Source organism: Dama dama, chromosome 30 (genome assembly GCF_033118175.1).
Source record: "Dama dama isolate Ldn47 chromosome 30, ASM3311817v1, whole genome shotgun sequence".
In the NCBI taxonomy this organism is placed as follows: domain Eukaryota; kingdom Metazoa; phylum Chordata; class Mammalia; order Artiodactyla; family Cervidae; genus Dama; species Dama dama.
In genome coordinates, this window is record NC_083710.1 from 85,225,619 (window position 1) to 85,241,537 (window position 15,919).

At 45.5% G+C, this 15,919-nt stretch overlaps 1 protein-coding gene and 1 long non-coding RNA gene across 4 annotated transcripts in view; one reads left to right on the forward strand and one right to left on the reverse strand.

Moving 5' to 3' along the window:
* ARGLU1 (arginine and glutamate rich 1) overlaps positions 1-10,309 on the reverse strand; it is a 28,825-nt gene extending 18,516 nt beyond the window's left edge. The window contains exon 1 of one of the 3 annotated variants that reach the window (XR_009691317.1): positions 9,724-10,307. Coding sequence is in view for 2 of the 3 variants with exons in the window: in XM_061133425.1 (XP_060989408.1) it covers positions 9,724-10,070 (347 nt within the window). In the remaining variant the exon portion in view is untranslated. Of the gene's footprint in view, positions 1-9,723 lie in introns of all 3 variants that reach the window. The other 2 variants (XM_061133425.1, XM_061133426.1) reach the window with 2 other exon arrangements.
* On the forward strand, positions 1,391-15,692 carry LOC133049429 (uncharacterized). The gene is made up of 2 exons (XR_009691318.1): positions 1,391-8,538; positions 13,914-15,692. It is a non-coding gene; the product is annotated as an uncharacterized LOC133049429 (long non-coding RNA).
* The last annotated feature ends 227 nt before the right edge of the window (positions 15,693-15,919 follow it).

A 15,919-nucleotide genomic window follows, 5' to 3' on the forward strand; every position in this document is an offset into this window, starting at 1 on the left:
TTAGTAAAAAGAAAAAAATAAAGACACAGCATATATTAAAATTAATTTCACTGGTTTCTTTTTAATCTGGCTCACATTACATTTCTATTGAACAGCATTATTTGAGACAATCTGTGCTGAAATGAATGCAAAAAACTCTGAAAGTATACCTAAATCCTAAGAGGTCAATCCATTAATGCTTCAGTTTCTCACAACCACAAAATTAAACAAAATCTGTAACCTTTCTATCTTTTGATGACTCCTATGTATGTATGAAGTCATTCAATTTATCTGTTTAGTTAAGACTTCATAGTTTCTAAGTGACCTTTAAATATCCTAATCCACTTCAAGTCAACTATTTTGGGGGGTGATTCAACTCCCACTAAGGTGCTTTCATTCTTAACTCCTGTTATTTATTCAGTGATACCATACTAACACCAGCATATCTAACATTCCGATTCATATATGTTTCTGCATTTATAATCTCTACGTATTTCTACCAGGGAGATAGTAGTTTCTTGAAAAAGCATAATTTCTATTAGGTTCCAGATATCTGCAATAACCATTCTGAAGATTCTGTTGCTTGTTTCTTAACTATCTCTTCCCAACATTACATTATTGGTGATTATAATTGGGGGAAAAAACATGAAAGCCTAACATGTACTCTAACTATGCTCCTTTACCTTTTTTTAGTTTCAACAAAATATAGTATTAAGGCAGTTCCAATAAGCCTTCATCTACAGCAGCTCAGTAAAAGAGAACAGACACCTACTTCAGCACTAAAAATGAGTGACCAGAGTATTTAAAGGAAATCAGGCAGTGACTTCAATACAAATTAAAACTATATTTCAAATATAAACATGCTGTTTCTCTACTTCATCCCAAGAGAAAGAAAATATGTAAGAAACAAGCAAGGCTAACAATTGTTGAACCTGTATGATGTATGAGGATTACAGTACTCCATTTTGGTAAACTGGAAAGCTTTCATAACACCAAGTTTAAAAGTATACACATACCCTGCACACCTTTTGTTAGTTGGTTCTTATAAAATTAATAAATGTGTAAGTCTAGAAGAAATTTCATTTTAAAATTTCAAAAATGGTACAACTCAACTCTTAAAAGAAGGACACTATAAACCAAGTTCCAATTAAAACTTTCCACACAAAGTAGTAAAGAGGGAAAAGAAGGGGATAAGGCTTTGAGTTAGGTTATCAGTATAAAAGCTGACTAATTAACTAAGGAGTTTGGTAAAGGTGGAAGAGATTTGACATATATTTAGTGTTTCTGACAAGCAAACAGTCCCTAAATGACAGCAATACAGCACAATGGCTGATGGGGCCATATTTCCACAGATTTGGTCAGTAAGCACAAAATGAGCCTAAATAAATTCAGTGTTATTACTTACAGCAAAAGCCACACCAGCATGGTATCAGCTCCCTGGGTCTCTCCTCCCACTGACGGACACCAAACCAGAGGGGCCAGGTGACAGGCTACACACTGTGACAAGCAGTGGAGGCAAGAGATGGCTGCTGCTAAGGAGTCAACTCTAACTACAGCTCAGCAGTTTCACAGTCTCGAGGGGAGGGCAAGCGGAAATTACCAAGCTTAACTGAAACCAGGAGATGGGAAACGGCCCAGTGGACTTTCTCACAAGGCTGCTTATCTCTCTCTGTTCCTGGAGGAACAGGCACCCCCACCCCGGACTGTAATTAGGCCTTGCTGCTGTGCCCTGCCAGGAGACAGGCAAGGTCAGGGCACCAGTGCAAAGCTGCCCCCTACAAGGATTATCAACAATATAATCGCTGTTATTCTTGGTAAGGTTAAAACGGCCACTTCAGCAATCAGAAAAAATTAATCAATTTCTAGATCCAGCTCTGAAAAAGTTAAAAGCCCAATACTGTTTTAATTCCCCTCCCTCCACACACGTGAATCCAGAATCTCAATGACACAAGCACAGGGGAATTAAGCACCTGAGAGACAGGACAAGCCTCTGTTGAACCACCCACTGGGTACTAGGTGCTGCGCTAGAAACCAGAGCCTGGACTCCTGACTGTGACTCTGTATCCCTTTACTGCACCCTTCTTGTGTCCGGATCCCTTTCTTTTCTGTCTTCCCAAAAAGGTAAAGATATATGGTATAAAATTGAATAAAAGCTAGTACAACATAGCTTTCCTGTACCACTCGGCTGAAGGAAGGTGGGATGGGTGGAAAGCTCTTAAAAAAAAAAATTTGAGTTCATTTTTACTGATGACAAACAAATTTATTATCATAATCACTGATAAGGCAGCTATTAGGCTGCCTTTCCAAAGAGGCACTGAAACTTTCTCAAGAAAAGAAAAAAAAAAAAAAAAAAACACCTAATTTCATCATTAGTATCTTATGAAACCTATCACTACAATCATTGCATACCCCTTTGTTAAACTTTGGTCATAGGAGTATCATTCTTGATTCTTTTCTCTAATTTTTTCCCTCAAAGTCCTTTGCTAAATTCATCCCCTTGCTAAGAACCTGTGACACATGAAAGAGGCGAATCAAAACCAAGTTTTCTCCATTGTCTCAGGTCTTTTAAAAACACTGATCACAATCAACCTTAAAATGGCAACCACTAGAACAAACAACAAAGGCCCAGCAACACAGCACCATTAATTCAAGTGGGACTTTGCACAAAGTATTGAGAAATATTATTTTTAAGTCTTTAAAATGTACAAACTCAGTGCTAGGAGCTTAATTCTAGGAACTGCTTCATAACATTAGCAAACAGTATTTACTCAGTACTGACTACTCTGCCCAAAGCTCTATACACCACAGCATCATGTACATCTCTGATGGCCTCTGAGGCAAAGCAGGTGACTGAGGAGTGACCCTCAACCTAGCTACTCCACAGGTAATGACCTACTACTCTGCACTGTTTCTCCAGACAAATGTGGAAGGCACAGGTATGCACAAAAATTTAGCTACAAAATACTTTAAAAATTGATAAAATTCTTTTCAACATCAGCCTGACCTTTCTCCCTAAAGTTCATCTCAAAGCCCTACCCGCCCTGATATGCAGTTCCAACACACTGAATTTGCTCTCACAATAAGCTCCTAAGTATTCTCAGAATCACTAGACAGACCCCAGTTCACTTCAGAGAACTCTCATTTAGAAGGCGCTCAAGATGTCATGTAGTTGAACACTAAAGTTACTATGCCACTATTATCCTGATTTGTTGCAAGTCATTTTCAGTCACTCTTTCTCTTTCCCCAACAGATATTACATCAGGCATAAAGCATCTCAAAATAAAACATGAGAAATGATAAGGGTGCAGAAGCGGAGAGCGAGCACAACACTGAATGACTGGGACATGAGGAGGAGGAGATCTTTCGAACTGAATTATCAACCTCAAAATTTCAAGAATTTTTTAATTTTAAGGTCTGCCTTTTATTGTATTAAGATTACGACTTGTAAGATCACTTCTTAAATTCACCAGGTTCAACCTGGTTGCACACATGTAAGTTACAAACAACATTATTGAGTCTCACTGCATATATGACAAATATCACCTAGGTACCCCAAATGCACTATTTCTAACCTTCACAATAAACAAGACAAGTATCTCCATTTTACAGATAAGAACTCAAGCTCAAAGGTAGGTAGTTTATTCAAGGTCTCAAGAGTGTAAATGGCAAAACAGCCTAGTTTCCAATCTTACTGAGACTTTCTAATTGCTAAAGCCCAATCAATTTTAACTTTGCTGTCTCTCCACGTCACACTGGACCTCTCACAAGAAGCTACACTCAACAGTGTGTCTTCTTCTGCTCCTTCTTCACTCACTGCCCAACCACGCACTTTCCTTCTGTCCAATGGTAAACACACACATCCCTGTGACCCACCCCTCGCCGCCGGCTCTTCCCCACTCTCCCTGGGTCATTCTATCTATGGTCAAGGGTTCTCAGGTTTCAGTCCCCCACTATCAAGCTTGGATAAACTCACTATATCCAAAATCTAGTGCCTACATTGGAAGTGCCAAGTGGAAACTCCCTTTATTTTTCCCCCTCCACCATCCACCAGGCTTCTGACATTTTATCTGAGTCTGACCCGCAGTGTCATGACTTAAACATCTGGTAGCTGAGGTGCAACGGCCACAATATAAACTTAAGAGCCAAGAATAATGCTTTACTTCCCTTATGTTTCACATCGAGTTTTATTTGCTCTAAATGTTTCTTAAATCTGCCCCTTTTGTCCATTTCAACAACTGCTCCTTCACTACTCCTACGTGTATTTACTGCAATTTATCCTACACAGCAGTCGATCTGTTTAAAAACAAACATATGTTTAAAAACAAACAAACCAACAACCCCACACCATTTGTCTGCTTTAAACCCTTCTGGTTTCTATGATGAAATCCAAGGTCCGTAATTCAGCCTATAAGACCCTTCCCATGATTCCCAGCCTCTATCTACCTTTCCAGTACTCCATGACTTTAGTGCCTAAGGAATTTCATGTTCAAGTCCATATTCATCTCTTTACTCCACATTAAGACCATCTGCACCTCTCCCTTTATTCTGGCAGGGGTGGGGGCACTCCCTCCCTGGGTCCGCACGTATCCTCCTATGGAGAGCCTGACAGTCTCCTATCTTTATCTGCCACTCATTCTTCAAGAGAACTAAGGTGTTGAGCTGTCCAGGATGCGTCCTTTTCAGTCCCATCACTATCACGGAATTTGCCACACTGCATTACTACCTACTTACCCATCTACCCATCTTCAGGCCAGACTGAGATCGTGGAGGGTCAATCGTCTCTCAGAGTAACAGCTCTTGGCATAGTGCTCGGCACTTCTCAAACGCTCCCTAAGTATTAGCTGAATGAGCTAACCAACACAACTTGTAGATAGACAACTACTTCTGCCCATTCCCACGGCTGTGAAACCTAGACCTTTCACTTGTCTCTTCTGCATGATTAGACCATATTAAGCAGTGCCTACTGCAAGAGATACAGGTTCGATCCCTGGGTCAGGAAGATCCCCTGGAAAAGGGAATGGCTACCCATCCAATGCAAAGAAATAGAGGAAAACAACAGAATGGGAAAGACTGGAGATCTCTTCAAGAAAATTATAGATACCAAGGGAACATTTCAGGCAAAGACAGGTTCGATAAAGGACAGAAATGGTATGGACCTAACAAAAGCAGAAGATATTAAGAAGAGGTGGCAAGAATACACAGAAGAACTGTACAAAAAATATCTTCACGACCCAGATAATCACGATGGTGTGATCACTCACCTAGAGTCAGACATCCTGGAATGTGAAGTGAAGTGGGCCTTAGAAAGCCTCACTACTAACAAAGCTAGTGGAGGTGATGGAATTCCAGTTAAGCTATTTCAAATCCTGAAAGATGATGCTGTGGAAGTGCTGCACTCAATAGGCCAGCAAATTTAGAAAACTCAGCAGTGGCCACAGGACTGGAAAACGTCAGTTTTCATTCCAATGCCAAAGAATGCTCAAACTGCCGCACAATTGCGCTCACCTCACACACTAGTAAAGTATTGCTTAAAATTCTCCAAGCCAGGCTTCAGCAATACCTGAACCATGAACTTCCAGATGTTCAAGCTGGTTTTAGAAAAGGCCAAGGACCCAAAGATCAAATTGCCAACATCTGCTGGATCATCGAAAAAGCAAGAGAGTTGTAGAAAAACATCTATTTCTGCTTTATTGACTATGCCAAAGCCTTGGACAGTGTGGATCACAATAAACTGTGGAAAATTCTGATAGAGATAGGAATACCAAACCACCTGATCTGCCTCTTGAGAAACCTATATGCAGGTCAGGAAGCAACAGTTAAGAACTGGACATGGAACAACAGACTGGTTCCAAATAGGAAAAGGAGTACGTCAAGGCTGTATACTGTCACCCCGCTTATTTAACTTATATGCAGAGTACATCATGAGAAACGCTGGGCTGGAAGAAGCACAAGCTGGAATCAAGATTGCCAGGAGAAATATCAATAACCTCAGAGATGCAGATGACACCACCCTTATGGCAGAAAGTGAAGAGGAACTAAAAAGCCTCTTGATGAAAGTGAAAGAGGAGAGTGAAAAAGTTGGCTCAAAGCTCAACATTCAGAAAACTAAGATCATGGCATCCGGTCCCATCACTTCATGGCAAGTAGATGGGGAAACAGTGGCTGACTTTATTTTCTTGGGCTCCCAAATCACTGCAGATGGTGATTGCAGCCATGAAATTAAAAGACGCTTACTCCTTGGAAGCAAAGTTATGACCAACCTAGATAGCATATTAAAAAGCAGAGACATTACTTTGCCAACAAAGGTCTGTCTGGTCAAGGCTATGGTTTTTCCAGTGGCCATGTAGAGATGTGAGTTGGACTGTGGAGAAAGCTGAGCACCGAAGAATTGATGCTTTTGAACTGTGGTGTTGGAGAAGACTCTTGAGAGTCCCTTGGACTGCAAGGAGATCCAACCAGCCCATCCTAAAGGAGATCAGTCCTGGATGTTCACCGGGAGGACTGATGCTGAAACTGAAACTCCAATACTTTGGCCACCTCATGCGAAGAGTTGACTCATTGGAAAAGACCCTGATGCTGGGAAAGGTTGAAGGCAGGAGAAGAAGGGGACGACAGAGGATGAGATGGTTGGATAAAACCACCAACTCAATGGACATGCGTTTGGGTAAACTCTGGGAGTTGGTGATGGACAGGGAGGCCTGGCACGCTGCGATTCATGGGGTTGCGAAGTGTCGGACAGGACTGAGCGACTGAACTGAACTGAACTGAACCCATCCAGTATTATTGCCTGGAGAACTTCATGGACAAAGCAGCCAGTGAGCTACCATCCATGGGGTCGCAAAGAGTCAGACATGACTGAGTGACTATCGGCAGGACACACAGGAATTCAGTGTAAGGTGGATGCTAGGTCTACCCCCTCCTCCCTTCATACATGCTAATGGAAGTGTGCCTCCTCTATCAACTTGGAACTATATAACTGCTCTAATTCTCATTTCATCTCTGGATTTCTTCTCTGCTATTCATGTGAAGTTTGCTAAATCCTTCTAAATATTTCTCCCATACATACTGTTCCTATAAGTCTTAAGCTTTCTAGTGAGTGGCCAACCATTACTCTTTGGAGGTATCCTTTGGTTTCGCATGTAAATATTATCTCAGAGATGTCTTAGTTTTTTTAAACGCTCATATGTTGATAGTTATTCGAGAACTAAATCTTTACAATTAAGGATCTTGTTCCAGACCAAAAAACTGGATTTTATGTAACTGAAATTTCCTCCAACACAATTATGTGTACTTGGTGTTCATACAATCACTGATACTTCTAAGGAAAAATCAAAGCATTGCGTGTGTTTTAAAGGAACAGCAGTGAAGGGACTCTTTGGGTAATGCTTCCACGGCAATATTAGTTTTCTATTCCCTGACCTCTTAATGATTTGCTTTTAGAAACAAGTCACACTGCAGAGAAAGTTAAAACCTCTGCACAATCAGTACACAAGATAAACTTGTCTTGGGAAAATTCAACATTCAGTAATTGTCCTGCCTCATGGGCACTTTCAGAACATGCACTTAAGAGCCAAGGAAGACTGCTGGTTAAACAGGTAGAGTCAGCAAGGCAACTCTGGATGAGAAAGAACACCCAGAGCATCAGAATACCATAGTCTTGAACCGGAACAAAACCCTACACTTTAAAACCAAAATTTCATGATTAGACCATATTATCCCAAGCCATTTCCTTGGCTTGGGACTATGTGCACCTAGTCTTAGATCAAAAGATAACTGGAGCGGTGTCTCTTCTACATTGGATCAATGCAAAAGTAAAAGCAATTACTGTCTTCTCAACAGCAAGTACACCACAAGGGGAAACAATAGACTTGCACCAAAGTGTGCTACACAGAACTACACAGCAAAATGAATATACAGTTCAATTCCCTGGTGGCTCTGATGGTAGAGAATTAGCCTGCAATGTGTGAGACCTGGGTTCGATCCCTGGGTCGGGAAGATCCCCTGGAGGAGGGCATGGCAGCCCACTCCAGTATTCTTGCCTGGAGAATCCCCATGGACAGAGAGGAGCCGGGCGGGCTGCAGTCCACGGGGTCTCAGAGTCGGACACGACTGAGCGACTTGGCACAGCACAGCAAAAGGAAGGAGTCGGCTTTGCTCGGGATGGTGGTTACACAAGTGAACGCACGCTTCAAGACCCATCTCACTGTACACTTAAGCTATTGTATTTTGCTTTTTACACCTCAAAAAAAAAAAAAAAAAGAGAGGCTCAAGAAGGGAAAAGCGACCACGACATCACTCAACAGCAGGAACACACGGAAGTTCAGCGCCTGGTTTTCGAGTGTTTTTCTTTATCCCCGAGAATTTGGGTCCTACGTCTCCGACGCGACAGAGGCCAGCATCCCTCGTCACCCTCGGGGGCCGACGCGGCTCCCCGCCCGCTCGGAACTGCACCCCCAACTTCCGGGACTCGCTGCCGCCGCCTCTCGCGCCAAAACGCGCTCTCTCCTCCAAGCCCTCCCAGGCCGGTCCCCACTGTCTTCCTTCCCAACCAACTCGCGGGTAGGTCCTGACCCCTCGCCTTTCCAGACGCCGAGGCTGCAGGCCCGCGGGGCCCGGTTCCAGCGACCCTTCTAACCTCCTTCACCTCCCCCAACTCCGACCCAGCCATCGCCTTTCTCCTCGCCGCCCCTCACCGGCACCCCCAGTGTCCCCGCCACCCGCCGCTACCTCTCACTGACCCCCCTTCACCCCCACTGACCCCATCACTCTCTTCTTCCCCTGCCACCCCGACTCCCCCGTCAGCCCCTCTCCCCGCTCACTGACCCCATCACCCTCTCCCTCACCACCCCCACTCTCCTCACCACCCTCCCAACCCCCTCTTCCCCATCTCCCCCCGTCACCCCATCTCCCCTCACCACTCCCCGCGTCACCCCCACTCCCCTCACCACCCCCCTCACCAGTGCCCCCCGTCACCCCCTCTCCCCTCCACCACTCCCCCCGTCACCCCCACTCCCCTCACCACCCCCCTCACCAGTGCCCCCCGTCACCCCCTCTCCCCTCCACCACTCCCCCCGTCACCCCCACTCCCCTCACCACCCCCCTCACCAGTGCCCCCCGTCACCGTCTCCCCTCACCACTCCCCCCCTCACCCCCACTCCCCTCACCACCCCCCTCACCAGTGCCCCCCGTCACCGTCTCCCCTCACCACTCCCCCCCTCACCACTCCCCCCCTCACCACCCCCCTCACCAGTGCCCCCCGTCACCGTCTCCCCTCACCACTCCCCGCGTCACCCCCACTCCCCTCACCACCCCCCTCACCAGTGCCCCCCGTCACCGTCTCCCCTCACCACTCCCCCCCTCACCCCTACTCCCCTCACCACCCCCCTCACCAGTGCCCCCCGTCACCGTCTCCCCTCACCACTCCCCCCCTCACCCCCACTCCCTCGCCACCCACCTCACCAGTGCCCCCCGTCACCGTCTCCCCTCACCACTCCCCGCGTCACCCCCACTCCCCTCACCACCCACCTCACCAGTGCCCCCCGTCACCGTCTCCCCTCACCACTCCCCCCCTCACCCCCAATCCCTCGCCACCCACCTCACCAGTGCCCCCCATCACCCCCTCTCCCCTCACCACTCCCCGCGTCACCCCCACTCCCCTCACCACCCACCTCACCAGTGCCCCCGTCACCGTCTCCCCTCACCACTCCCCCCCTCACCCCCACCCCTCCCCGCGCGGAAGCTCACATTTTCCGCTGCCGCTCGAACTCTGCCTTCTTCTCCTCCTCCTCTCGCTTCTGCTTCTCGTCCAGGCTGCTGCGCTTGCTCACCGTGCGCCCGAAGATGTCGATGCGGTCGGGCGGGGACGAGGCGCGCTCCCGGTCCCGCTCGCGCCGGGACACGGCCGTGTTGGTGGAGCGCGAGCGGGACCGCGACTCCCGCCGCCGGTTCCGTTTACTTTCCCGGGACTTGGAGCGCTTCCGCACGCGCTCCTTGTCCCGAGAGCGCGAGCGGGACCGGCTCCGCTTCTTGTTGTGCTTGCTGCTCTTGGTGTGCTTGGAGCGGGACGAGCTCCGGCTCCGAGACCGGCCCATCCTTCCGGGCGACGCTGTGACTAACTGCTGGCTTCGGGCCCTGCACGTGCCGGGCTACCCGCGCCTCCGCCTCCGGACGCGGGCCGGCAGGCCTGTCGAGGCCGAGGGAAGGAAAGCTGGTCAGCGAGCTGACTCCCTCGTCTCTCCGTGAGGTTGAGGGCCGCCGCGAAGGCCGCCTCCAACGACAAGGCCGCAACGCCAGGAGTTGCTAAGATGGCAGCCGTGGCCGCACCGGCCGCCCCTCCCACAATGCCCCGCGCAACGCGCCGTCGCGCGAGCCCCGCCCCTGACGCTCCCTGCGGAAGGCGTGGCCGCAGCTTCCGAGCGCGCTCGGCTCTTTCCGCCGGCCCGCCGCGCGGGAGGCCGACCTCCTGGCCTCTGCTCCAGCGCATGTTTGCTTCCTGGTAAGATGCTACTGTAGTGATCTTGGGCTCGTCAGTTTTTGGCTCAGGTGAAAGCTGCCTCAGTACGAACTGACTGACGGCGTTATTTCTGGTTTCGTCAAGCAGGCCAAAATGGTGTCAGTGACCCTGGGTATAGACCACTTTCCTCTGAGCTGAGCTCGCTGGTGCTGTGCCTGGCGACGCCCCACTTTATGACGCGGTTGTACAGCTCACTGGCTGGCAAGAAGGCTGGGATACAGGAAAGCCAGGGGTTAATGCAGCGGTTCAAAGGCCAAGTGCAAAAACTCAGATGTCTCCATCAAAACTGAGTTTAGTAAGAGGCTTAAAACTCTCGACAGATAAGCAGAGGGAAAATTAGCAGTTTTCCTTTTGAACAAGTAATAACCTATTAAAAAGGAAATTATTTTGCAATGGCATCAAAAACTGTAAAGTAGTTAGGAATAAAGTTTAAGGAGTTAGAAGATCCTGGTGATGAAATAAATCCATCACTCTTGGTGAAAACAAGACTTGAGTAAATGAAAAAAACGTGCCAGATCTTTGGATGAGAAGTCAGTACCAAAAATAGGCCAATTCTTCCCAAGTCAAATTTGAAAATTAGCACGGTTGACAACAGAATCCCAGATTCTCTCGAGGGTGACTTAAAAGTAACTAATTTTAAATTTTGTGTAGAGGATCACACAGTTGTGAATGATCAAGAAAACCCTTAAAAAAAGGAGTAATAATAAAAAAAAAATTAAACACCAACCTGTTAGCACAGAAATAGGAAAAACCATCAGCAGACTAATAGTACAAATCCAGTTTTTTTCTTTCTTTTTTTTAAAATTAATTAATTTACTTATTTTACTTTACAGCTTTGTATTGATTTTGCCATACATTGACTTGAATCCACCATGAGTGTACATGTGTTCCCCATCTTGAACCCCCTGCCCACCTCCCTCCCCTTTTTTTTTTTAAAGATAGATTCAAGTAAAATAACATTTAATAATATAGAGTGTACAGAATTACCTTGTACTGGAAATATTTCTCTCAGTCTATTACATGTATAATATGTGTATACATATTATGGGCTTGCCTGATGGCTCAGACAGTAAAGAATCTGCCTGCAGTGTAGGAGACCCAGGTTCAATCCCCAGGTTAGGAAGATCCCCTTGAGTAGGAAATGGCAACCCACTCCAGTATTCTTGCCTGGAAAATCCCATGGACAGAGGAGCCTAGCAGGCTCCATAGGGTCTCAAAGAGTTGGACATAACTGAGTGACTAACACTTTCACACTACACTTCATGCTTACATATAATTCTCCAAGCAAGACTTCAACAGTACTTGAACCGAGAACTTCCAGATGTTCAAGCTGGATTTAGAAAAGGCAGAGGAACCAGAGATCAAATTGCCAATATCTGTTGGATCATAGAAAAAGCAAGAGAGTTCCAAAAAAACATTTACTTCTGCTTTATGGACTATGCCAAAGCCTTTGACTTAGGCAAAGGTTATTACATGTTGTGAATCACAACAAACTGGAAAATTCTTAAACAGATGGGAATACCAAACTACTTTACCTGCCTCCTGAGAAATCTGTACACAGATCAAGAAGCAATAATTAGAACTGGACATGGAACAATGGACTGGTTCCAAATTGGGAAAGGAGTACGCCAAGGCTGTGTATTGTCAGCCTGCTTGTTTAACTTATATGCAGAGTACATCATGCTAAATGCCACATTACTTTGCTGACAAAGGTTCGTCTAGTCAAAGCTATGGTTTTTCCAGTAGTCATGTATGGGATGTGAAATTTGGACCATAAAGAGAAGCTGAGTGCCGGAGAATTGATGCTTTGAACTGTGGTGTTGGAGAAGATTCTTAGGAGGCCCGTGGACTGCAGGAGATCAAACCAGTCAATCCTAAAGGAAAATCAGCTCTGAATATTCGTTGGAAGAACTAATGCTGAAGCTCCAATACTTTGGCCACCGGATTCGAAGTACTGACTTGGAAAAGACCCTGATGCTGGAATTGATTGAAGGCAGGAGGAGAAGGGGACAACACAGGATGATGGTTGGATGGCATCACCAACTCGATGGACATGAGTTTGAGTAAGCTCCAGGAGTTGGTGAAGGACAGGGAAGCCTGGTGTGCTGCAACTGAACTGAACATATCTGGAATGAGGGCCATTTGATGTTAAAGTTAGTTATCTCTTGGTAGTTGATATATTGGTTTCCTAGAGTACCACAGTCAGACTGGTTGCACAAAGCAACAGAAACTTAATCACTTGCAACTCTGGGGTCCAGCTGTCCAAATTCAAGATGTCGGCAAGATTGGTTCTTTGGAAGGCTCGGAGGGAGACCATATTCCATGCTTCTGTCTTAGTTTGTGGTAGTTGCATTCTCTCTTTCTTTGGCTTTTCAATCTCAGTGTCTTCACATGGCATTCACTGTGCATCTGTTCTTTTCTTATCCATGTGTGCTCAGTTGTGTCCGACTCTTCACGACTCCATGGCCTGTAGCCCACCAGGCTCCTCTGTCCATGGGATTTCCCAGGCAACAATACTGGAGTGGGTGCCATTTCCTTCTCCAGGGGATCTTTCTGACCCAGAAATTGAACCTGTGTCTCTTGTGTTTCCTGCATTGGCAGGCCGATTCTTTACCACTGTACCACCTGGGAAGCCCAGGTTCCCTTCTTATGTAGATACTAATTCTTTTCATTAGGACCCACCCTAATCCTGTATGGTCTGATCTTAATGTAAGTTAATCTGCAAAGATCCCATTTCCAAATAAGTTCACAAATCCAGGTTGACATGAATTTTGGAGGGATACTATTCAATCTAAGACAGCTGGGTTTTTTAAACTTAACCTTATTTTTCTGCATGTCATGAATCCTTTGATTAGTGCGTGATATTTTACAAAAAGAATAAAGGGATGTGTCTTTTTTAAAAACTGTGAGAAACTCCACCATCTATCATAAAGGTGATGCTTTAATTTAGTGGGGGAAAAATGGGTTATTAATAAATGCTGCTGGCATAATTAAAGTAAAAACCTTAAAAATACAGTTAATTTAAAGTTTTGCATCATGTGCTGTGCTTAGTCACTCAGTCATTTCTTACTGTTTGTGACCCCATGGACTGTAGCCTGCCAGGCTCCTCTGTCAATGGGGATTCTCCAGGCAAGAATACTGGAGTGGGTTGCCATGCCCTTCTCCAGAAGATCTTCCCAACCCAGGGATCGAACCTAGGTCTCCCACATGGCAGGCGGATTCTTTACCATCTGAACCACTAAGGAATCCCTTTGCGTCATAACAGAAAGAAAATTAAGATGGATTGAAATCTAAATATATACAAAAGCATAAAATATCACTCTTAAATAATTATATGAGACATAAAATGTGTAACTATGAAGCAGTGGTTTTACCACCTAGAGATTTGTTTTTAATACAAAATCCTGTGTCCTTTCCCCAGAGATTCTCACAGAGTGCTTGGACCCAAGAGTCTGCATTTTTAGTGAGCACCCCACATGCTTCTCTTGGAGGCACTCCATCAGCAACTGTTTGTGGAAAAGAAAAGTGGATCAAAGCCACTCAAATTACTGGGAACTGTCTCTGAGAATGCACTGAAGCAACGAGGGACACACACACGTCAGTTGTCCACTTTATCAAAGTTTCAGCATTGCACACTCCATGAACTTAGACGGAGAGAAACAAAGGTCAGCATCATATCAGACTTCTTACCGGAAACCATGCATAGTAGAAGACAGTGGGGTGACATATTCAGAGTTTTAAAAGGGAAAAAAAAAAAAAAGGTGACCTAGAATTTTGTATCCAGCGCAGTTATCCTTCAAAAGTAAAAGAGAAATACAGATCTTCTCAGAGAAGCAAAAGTAGACCTGCCTTGCAAGAAACAGTTTTAACAGTTCATCAGAGAGAAGGAAAAGGATAAGGGTCAGAAACTCAGATCTACATAAAGAAGAGTCAGAGAAGAAATAGTGAAGAATCTTAGATTGCCCTTGGAAGCTGTTACTGTTAATGGTGCTGACTGTTATCTGAATCCCCTACTCCTGGAAAACAGTGACAATTAAGAGATTTCTCATACTTTGTGTTTGGAGAAAAAGCTCACTGCAAGGAACCCATCTCCCCCGTAAGACTAAATGAGACTTATAGGAGTACCTTGATTACTTATGAAAAGGCCAGACACAGACCCTCCAAATTTCCATGCTTTATCTCTTAAATGAGCCGAACTATTTTGTCCCCGCTGATCAATGGGAGCAAATGTGTGTTAGTCAAACCTTGGTTAAACTTCTGTCATGACATATTTTGAAATGGCTACTACCTCACCCACCAGCCAAACAAGGGGATTTTTCTCCCATCTCCACCATGAGAACCTGATGGGGGTGCTGGAGATAAAATCCATGAAAATGTAGGGGATCCTTGCTTAATCTGTTAGCCCGTCGTCAGTGTCCAGCAGTGAGCTGTGGGAACCACAGAAGCCCTGCTCCTGGTCCCAGAGCTTCTGCTGTGCAGTCCTGTTTTTTCAGTCCTCACCTGTCTGTAGTTTTCAGGGTGTTGGCTTATCCCGGGACCTCAATTCTCTGATGGAGCTAAGACAATTCATTGACTTTCAGTTTGTGCAGGTCTTCGCTGGTAGCTCAGACGGTAAAGAATCTGCTTACAGTGCAGGAAACCTGGGTTTGATTCCTGGGTCGGGAAGATCCCCTGGAGAAGGAAATGGCAACCCACTCCAGTCCTCTTGCCTGGACAATCCCATGGACAGAAGAGCCTAGTGGGCTACAGTCTATGGGGTTGCACAGAGTCGGACATGACTGAGCGACTAACACTTTCACGCTTTCAGTTTATGCAGCTCTTTTCTCGTTCTGAGGGATGGAGACATGAGTTCCAAGCTTTTTGTTTTGTTTTTACACTTAATTTTTTAACTCCCACAAGAATCATATACCAGTAACCTAGGAATTCACCTATTTCTTTCAGATAATACAGCCTTAAAAAAATGTGAGTGAGCTGTGACTCATATCTGGGTTTCTTTTCCCCATGTAGTGTGAGCAATCTTTTCTTTAAAAAAAAAAAAAAAAGTTGACATATACCAAAGAGTTCCAGAAATTAGTGTTTCAGTACCAGCCTGTTCCTAGTTAGCCTTTTTTTTTTCTTTGTAATGAGACATTTTAAGAATGGCCTTCCCTCCTCCTTTCTTTCCTTTTAGTCTTCAGTTATTAAATTAAATGTAAACTCAGCCATTTTATGTAAGTGCCTTTGTGGGGTTTATAGGCAGGGGGGATTAGCGTTTATTGGCAAATCATCATGCCTCAGGAACTGTGCTGGGTGCTCCTCAAGCGTTAAGGCACACTGGAAGCAGCTGGGGCGCCAGCTTAAATGCACATTCTGGCTCAGTTGGTCCAGGGTGGGGCCTGAGTGTCAGCATTCCTCACTGGGTGATGCCCGGTTGCTGGTCTGTGACTG